This window comes from Lissotriton helveticus, chromosome 7, assembly GCF_964261635.1.
Source record: "Lissotriton helveticus chromosome 7, aLisHel1.1, whole genome shotgun sequence".
NCBI lineage: Eukaryota > Metazoa > Chordata > Amphibia > Caudata > Salamandridae > Lissotriton > Lissotriton helveticus.
The window spans coordinates 1823418889-1823427634 of NC_136068.1; the positions used below are offsets into that span (position 1 = coordinate 1823418889).

General features: G+C 47.0%; 1 protein-coding gene across 2 annotated transcripts; it reads right to left on the reverse strand.

Annotated features, from left to right (window-relative positions):
* Positions 1-206: 206 nt before the first annotated feature.
* On the reverse strand, positions 207-6928 carry LOC144767735 (uncharacterized). Of its 2 annotated transcripts, XM_078651121.1 has the most exons (3): positions 6520-6928; positions 5502-5684; positions 207-1738 (listed from the first exon to the last, which is right to left on the reverse strand). In XM_078651121.1, exon 3 carries the CDS (start codon positions 1682-1684, stop codon positions 686-688), a length of 999 nt encoding a protein of 332 aa, XP_078507247.1. In that variant the 5' UTR covers positions 1685-1738; positions 5502-5684; positions 6520-6928; the 3' UTR covers positions 207-685. The 2 variants fall into 2 exon arrangements, with proteins under 2 accessions (XP_078507247.1, XP_078507246.1); XM_078651120.1 differs by lacking the exon at positions 5502-5684 and having other exon boundaries at positions 6520-6925.
* Positions 6929-8746: the final 1818 nt, after the last annotated feature.

The following is an 8746-nucleotide window of genomic DNA, read 5'->3' on the forward strand; positions in this document are numbered from 1 at the left end:
CTGCTCTTGAAACAGTGCTACATTTTTGTCACTTAGTAGACCTGAAATATAAATGAATGAATGGTCACTCCGACTATTAGTTACTGTCCATGACCCTGCATGGTAACCCTTTTCCTTTGCTTTTAAAGGCCCCAGGCTGGTCGTATTTTTAAGTGGGCACACTGCAACAAAAAAAGGAGCTCACCTGAACTCAATAAATAAATATATAAATAAATAGAAAATAAATACTGGATAACCACATTCCTGATTATGACCAGCAAAGCAAACCTTGCAATGTTATTCAGTAAATTCAGTATTAATGCATGCTTAATTTACTTGAGAATAACTGCTGCAAAATGTGCAAACTGTGCTGCTAAGTTCTTTTTCATGTTGCAAAGTATTGAAAATATGCACCATATTCTGGGCATCTGATACGATATAAATATATTGAGATCAACAGTGAGCACGCGAGAAACATCCACATTTTAAAGGATGAAGAGAGACAAACAAGAACTAAAAGTGATTCCAAAATGAATAAACATCACTGGATATGAAACTGTACACAACAGGTGGTCCTGGTCCATATACCGTATGTTGGTATAGTGGGTTGCATTATATATTATAATAGTGCTCTCTGATTGTGTATCATCGATGAACAGTGTGAGGAATGCCTCGATAGTGGAGCACTGCTAGGGAAATGTCCTGATCAACCATAGAGCTCTCCTCTGGCATGCAGAATGTAGTGTTCATGCAGTCCAGTCTCTTGGTGGAATCCGGCCCCACACTCAGTGCATTCATATTTTCCTATATCAGCCTGCAGCAGACCCACTCCACCTCTGTGCACCTCCTGGTGCCGGCGAAAGTTGGAGGACTGGCTAAAGCTCTTGCCACACTCGTGACAATGGAAGGGAAGTTTCCCCACGTGGATCCGCAGATGTCGCTGGTAGTTGGTTCGCTGGTTGAAGGACTTGCCACATTCTGCGCACCGGTATGGCTGCTCACCAGTGTGCACACGCAAGTGTCGCTTGAAGCGAGATGAAAAGAAGAAGGTCTTGCCACACTCCTGGCAAGGATATGACTTGCGTTTGTGCAGGAGCTGATGTTTCTTGAAGGTCTTTGCACTACGGAAGGCTCGTCCACAGTCACTGCATCGGTATGGCTTTTCATCAGTATGCATCCACTGATGCACCTTAAGAGTTTCCAACTGAGTGAATCCCTTTTGGCAGATTAGGCAGGTGTAAGGCCTCTCTCCAGTATGGATACGCTGGTGCCTGCTCAGTTTTGTGGAGCAGCTAAATGTTTTGCCACACCAGCCACACAAACGGTCCTTGAGGTGTGCGCGCGCATGCCGTCGGAAAGATGCATAGTTCGACTGCTGTTTCCCACACTCTGCACACTCGTACTGTTTCTCCCCCGGGTGAATCTCGTGGTGTCGGTGGAGGGCCAGCAACCAGCGGAAACAGTGACCACATTCGGCACAACGGTAAGACCTCCCACCACTGTCGACTAGTTTATGTCCACTAGTGGACGCCGCTTCAGCAAATGCCCGCTTGCACTTTGTACACTTGAAGGACTGATCAGCTGCATGTCTACGATGGTGCATATTTAGGGCCTTAGAAGTTTTAACCTTTTTTCCACAAAGGTTGCAAATAAGTCCGGTGCCTTTGAGGGAGTCCATTATTGAGGACTGCTTTAATGGCGACATTGGTTTTTTTCACAAAGTCCAGGCTTTGATCATCCACACAAAGTATGTCTGTACCTGCCCAAAGAAAGAAACAAAAAAGTTGGACTTCATATTCATTATTTATAGCCTATGAGCAACCAATCAAACGAATGCAACACATGCTTAACATTCATTGATAAACATTTACTGTACTTTTAGCATGAGTAAGATGTCAGGTGAGCTACCCTGACATACAATTAAATCTAGCTTTTTCTCAGAAGTATGGTAGAGATGGAAAGGAAGGAAACATTGACTGTGCTCACCCCTCAAGGGCACATGCCCCTCTGAGGTTTTAACAATGCTCAATTGAAGGTCACTACAGCTAATTATTAGTACCACCAATACTAAAATTACTGTTCTGACAGGTTGGTGTGGGTTTGCTACAAGTGTTTGCTATACGTACCCCAGCATTAACCACAACATTGATCTCACATCTTGGAATATGAGGAGAAAGACATATCAGTACCTTCTAATGCGAACAACAAAGTAGACATCCTTATGCTGTAGGAAACACACTGCTCCTCAAACATGCATGACTTTGTGTCCAGGAACTAAGGAACACACAGCCTTTTTTTCATATGTCTCCCACACTTACTAGAGTGTAACTGGGTTAAAATGAAACTATTTAGCCTTCAAATTTTTTTTTTACCCTGTACATTCATGAGGGGCTTGCAAGGTCTATGTAGCTCGTAATATACTATGAAGTTATAATCAATATTTATACCTTCAGTCCTGACTTAGTCCATTCAATTGCCAAAGTCCCAAAGCAGTGATTAGGACTGTAAATGTTGTTGGAACATTAACCTTGCAATTCATTTACACACCACTGGGTCCAATGTAATGCTAAAGGCCAGGTGGAAGCACAAGGTACACCAGTTTTGGTTTAACGACAAGCTGGCTTAGCGATTAAGTTAAATGCTTTTGCTTACCCGTCTGTGAAGAGGTACTTTTTCTAATAGAGGGAGTGGGATAGAGAGAGGTGTGTGTGTGGGGGGGGCATGCTTAACACACACTGTGGGGACTAGACCGGTCCACAGTGTTAGTAAACCCTGACAAAGTCAGACAAGCACCGTCTCTGTGAAGGCCATGGCACTCTAGGAAGCCATATCCGGTGGGGAGTTTAGGTAGTTTTGAGTGAGTGTAGGTCGTCGTTGGAGGTTCTTACCCTTCTTAATCATGCAAGGATTTATGTGGAAATAAGTTCATACGATGTGTTCATTGGACAATAAATAGCCTCTTTATTGTCAGGTGCAGGCCATTTGCTGGTGCAAAAGAAAAAGGAAAAAGAAAAAAAAAAAACAGTCTATTCCGTCCTGGACCGCAGAGACCACACAGACCGCATAGAGCACATCTTTGGATTTGATATCATTTTTCTCTGACGTGAACGGACAGAGCTTGCCTTGAAAAAGCCCCCGGCCGTCTGGCCACTGGGTGAAACACATGTCTGCTGTTTGGTTTTTCTTTTTCCTTTATCTTTTGCTCCAGCAAAGTGCTGGCACCGGACAATAAAGAGACTATTTATTGTCCAACAAACAAATCGTATGAACTTTATTTCCAAATAAATCCTTGCATGATTAAGAAGGGTAAGAACCTCCAACAACGACCTACACCATCTCTCTTCCAATGGCTTTAGGGGGTAGCCATTTGTGAGGCACGTACCAACAACAAATTGGGTCACAAGAAGAAGTGCGTGAATCCCTTTTGCACACCCTGGTTTACCCTGTATGGGTTTTGAGTGAGTGCATCAAAAAAATTAAAAGTGCAGTTATATTGGATTTGGACCACTGTATAGCCTACCCATTGTCAAGGTGCACATGGAGTTAGAATAGTAAATACACACTCTATTGCGGCTAATGACCAGCCCTCTAATATACAGATATGTCACTTTGCGTGTCATCTGTTTCTGATATAAGTCCTAAGATATCTCATATACTATATGTGAAGCCTTACGGCAACAGTACTTCCAACATGTTATTTTAATCAGTTGGGTATTAGCTTTAGTAACAAAGGCTACAACTGCCCAGATCACAATGTAATCCATTTATGTAATCCATGATATTTGAGAACACCATCATATTTAGCCCAAAAAGGAATAGGTTTCACAGAGACAGTGTATATATATCCCATTCCTCTCACCAAGTTCTAACTGCTATAAAATCACTGGGGTAGACTTTGCTAGATGGCAAATTCTTCTCATTAATTAATTTGTGGATGAAATAAAATTTATTTTAGCAAAGTTCGAAAGGTGAGCTTCAGTTAAAGCAAAAGCTTCGATTTTTGCTCAGCATGTTTCCAGTGGGGCTATTTAAAGGGCACTACACACATTTGTCCCAACAAAGATCAAACTCTGGCAGTATTTGTTAAAATAGTGTGTCTCTTCTGAACCAGGATCTCCCAAGAGCCCAGACATCTAAACAAGGGTCCAAGTAGGCAAACTCATGAACAGTTGCAATCTAATGCGGACAGTGGCGGCTCCACCACGTGGGCTTCGGGGCGTTGCCTCACTGCTTTCTCGCAGTGCGAGAAGCAGAAACGTAAAATGGTACCATTTTACGTTTTTGCTTCTCGCACTGCGAGAAAGCAGAAGCCTGATTGCCGGGTTGTGGGCAGGCAGGTGAACGGTTAAGGGAGGAGTGGCTAGCCCAATGTTATGGGCGCTGACTCTTTGGCCGGCCCCAGGGCCGACCAAACCAGTCATAGCACTCTGTTTTCTTCATGTAGGCTGCAGCGCAGCCTGCATGAAAAAAACGCCTCCCCTAAGACGCATTTAAGGACGGCGGCCTATCCAATCACAACGCTGCCATTGCAGCGTTGTGATTGGTTTGGGGGTAGGAGGGCGGCTGCCTGTTACTGCTTCGTATTTTCAGAGAGCGGGAGGATCAACACAGGAGTCCAGCCCAGAGGTTGGGTCAGTTTTTCTTATTTATTCTAGAGATGGTTCTTGATTATGGATCCACATTCTGCTGACGGCTCTGCGTGCGCTACACTTATACTTTGGATTTTCCCTTCGTTTTGGAAGAGCATCTCAGCCCCAATGTGATTCCGAGAGTGATGCATGTGCCAGCCACAGAACCTTACTGATGATTTTACAGAAATTCCAATTTAAGCATCACACCTCTGCCTCCAGTGCCCAATATTTTTCTCCGGGAGCGGCGATATCCCGGCGCTCGCAGCCCTCACTCTGTTGTTGATTTTAGGCATGTTTGCGCGGGCTCTGTTCACACTTAACGCCGCATTAAGTCGGCAGTAATTTGCTTGTCTTGTTTGTTACTTCAGCGCGCTCTGGCTCCTTTTACAGCTGCTCTCCTTCTCGCTGGAGCTGTGATGTCCTGTCAGGTTTTATATCTCCCCCTAAATTCAAATGTTTGGAATTGGATATACACTTCAGTGTGCCTGTAATGTGCGCGCCGTGAAATGCCGTGAAAGGCAAATGATTCATGGGCTGCAAAAATTGCATTTCGAGTGAGTGCACTGACACAATAAACAAAACATTCATACAATACTCATATAAAACAAGTAAATATGACTGATAGAAAGAGGATAGGTCCAGTGTGAGCAAATGTTTGTGAAGGCATGAAGGGAGCAGGGGGAAGAGGAGTCTTAGTGCAGCGTGACCAGTGGTTAATGTTTACAGTGTGTAAACTGCAATGTAGCCCAGTCTTGGTGGTGTGCCTTCAATAAGAAGCAAAACAGAAACTTTTCAGACATCACCACTTGCTCACAGTTCTTCAAGCCTTAATGAAACTGCTACCAGCACGATCAGTACAGATCAGCTTAGCTTAAGTGAGCCCTTACATACTAGTGAGGTGAGATCTCCTTGTATTCAGCGCTGTGTGTCTGATGCTCCGCTGCCTCCGCGGGTCCATTAGCCCCGACCGGCACCACAGCCCGGATATCCTTGGCACCAGCTCCCATTGAAGCTGTACAGCGCCTCTTTCAGTGAGCAGACAGCGAGGGATGGCATTTCATGTTTCTTCACTGTCTTGATAACGATAAGAATGTGTTTTTTTTTTTTATTTAACGAGGACTATTGAGTTTAATGGATGTGTGGAGAACAGGTACTCAAACTACCCGGGGGCCCAGACCCCATCAGTCCCTCCTAGGACCACACCCCTGACCCCATCAGACCGTCCTAGGACCATACCCAGGGGGGCAGACCCCACCAGTCCCTCCTAGGACCACACCCAGGGGGCCAGACTCCATCAGACCGTCCTAGGACCACACCCAGGGGGCCAGACCCCATCAGTCCCTCCTAGGACCACACCCAGGGGGCCAGACTCCATCAGACCGTCCTAGGACCACACCCAGGGGGGCAGACCCCATCAGTCCCTCCTAGGACCACACCCAGGGGGCCAGACCCCATCAGTCCCTCCTAGGACCACACCCAGGGGGCCTGACCCCATCAGACCGTCCTAGGACCATACCCAGGGGGGCAGACCCCACCAGTCCCTCCTAGGACCACACCCAGGGGGCCAGACTCCATCAGACCGTCCTAGGACCACACCCAGGGGGCCATGCCCCATCAGTCCCTCCTAGGACCACACCCAGGGGGCCTGACCCCATCAGACCGTCCTAGGACCACACCCAGGGGGCCAGACTCCATCAGACCGTCCTAGGACCACACCCAGGGGGCCATGCCCCATCAGTCCCTCCTAGGAGCACACCCGGGGTCCCAGACCCCATCAGTCCCTCCTAGGGCCATACCCGGGGGCCCAGGACCCATCAGTCCCTCCTAGGAACACACCCAGGCTCCGAGGCCCCATCGTGAGTTATAACACCTCCCGTCCCGTCCCCATCAGTGCCCGCTCGTCACTCACCTGCTAGGCCTCAACCCCTCGCATCCCGGTGGTCTCCTTAAAGGAAAGAATCTGTCATCTTCAAAGAGGAGGGGATACAAATTCGGCTTTATTTCTGAGCGTTGTTTACGTTTCCCTCGCCACAGTAGGGGCTGGGGGGCGTCGTGACATCATCAGTGACGACACGACACTTCCCCCAAACAGAGGGGCGGGGTCGATGACGTCATAAAAACTGGGAATGGAAGCAATAGGAGAGCGCGGCCAGGTTGGATCGGGGAATATTCCGCAACTTATCCAGATTGAAACGGTGGCCATTTTCATCTGTAGACATACAGGATAGACGGCGTATGAGGCGTCTACCTTCTAGTCAAGCAGTATTAGACCGCTGGTTAATTTAATGTTTAGGACATCACAGAGGCAACCCTACGATGAAGGGAGATTTGTGAGGCCAGTGTCGCGCGACATTTTCGGCCTGTTCGTTCTTGCTCCTCCGCTTATCGACTTAAGAATGAGGTTTGGTGATCCAAATGATGTTTGGTCACCCACTACGTAATGTCCGTCGCCCATCGTCTCTCCACCTTGATAGTCCTCTCTTTCAAGATGGCCGCCGCGTTAGAGGACAAGGAAAGACCGCACAATGGACTCCTCTCTCCACAGTCCTCTTTCCATGTTAATGGGGGCCAGAGCTCAATGCTTAGGGGTTGTCAGTTGATTATTTTGGGGTGGGAAAGATCTTTCATTACTCTGCCGTATACTTTCACTTATTAAAAACAAGCATTTGCAATGCAATACGTCACGCATTAGCAAAGTTTGAAGTTGTTGGTATTGTAAATGGCATTGTTTTTTATCTATTTGTTATTAAAAGCGTCCGTGCTGCATTATTTATTCTAGTTTTATGTAGCACTCTGTTCCAACGTTTTAGACATCACAGCGCTAAAAGTAACAGCTGTTACAGAAAACAGCACGTTGCTTTAGTAACTGGGTTTTAATAATGTAATGAATAAACGTCTGTATTGTCGAAAAAAGGCCACCATTGGAAATAACAATGCCTTTTATTTTTGTTTTCGATACACATGACAGCAGCCAGGGGTGCCCTGTAGGGCTGTGTGCACACACCTGCTTATCGCGTGGGCAGTGAGACGGGTGTGGGGCAGTGAGAAGGGTGTGGGCGCAGTGAGACTGGTGTGGGGCAGTGGGACGGGTGTGGGGCAGTGGGACGGGTGTTGGGCAGTGGGACGAGTGTCGGGCACTGTTCGGGTGTGTGGGCAGTGGGACGGGTGTGTGAGCAGTGAGACAGGATTGTGTGAGCAGTGAGACGGGATTGTGAGCAGTGAGACGGGTGTGTGAGCAGTGGGACGGGTGTGTGAGCATTGAGACGGGGGTGTGAGCAGTGGGATGGGTGTGGGGACAGTGGAACGGGTGTGTGGGCAGTGAGATGGGTGTGGGCAGTGGGACGGGTGTCTAGGCAGTTAGATGGGTGTTTGGGCAGTGAGACGGGTGAGGGGCAGTGGGACGGGTGTGAGGGGTGTGTGGGCAGTGAGACGGGTGTGTGTGCAGTGAGACGGGTGTGTGGGCAGTGAGACAGGTGTGTGGACAGTGAGACGGGGTGGGGCAGTGAGACAGGTGTGAGCTATTAAAAAGATGGGAAATATAGATGAGGCAATGAAAAGAATATAGGAATGCAATAAGGAACTCGAGTCTTTCTCTAATTATTTAGAAAAACAGAAGAATGATAAACTCTTAAAAGATAAGAGATTTGGTCCGATAGAAAATACTTATCCATACCTGAATGTTGACTTTTACCAACATAATCACTACCCAGAAGAAAATAAAGGTCATCAACAGAGAGTTAAAACTTTTTCAGAAACCACTGACTCTGAAAATGAAAATAACGAGGCATACTATGAACCAGATGTTGCCTATAACTCCAACCAAGGCAGGCGTAACCAACGGCAACCTTTTTTAGGGAACCGCGGGATGGGTCGAGGCCGCCCGAGAGTTCGTTTTCAGGGACAAACCAGAGGGAATTATCAGCCCCAACACCATCATCAACAAGAGGAACCCCAGTTTGTCCGCGAAACAAGGAACAGACAATACTGGAAGCAGGGAATGTAATCCCCATCTTTAATTTAACAACAAAAGAATTAGATGAGTCTAGTATTAAATTGCTCTCAAAAGGCCTTTCTTTCGTACCCCACTCATCAGTCAACTTGTTCGAGTTACATCGAGACATAATCTCTTTCTTTCG

Coding starts and splice junctions, on each gene's coding strand:
- LOC144767735 (XM_078651121.1), bottom strand. CDS start 1,684: ATGTCGCCATTAAAGCAGTCCTCAATAATGGACTCCCTCAAAGGCACC.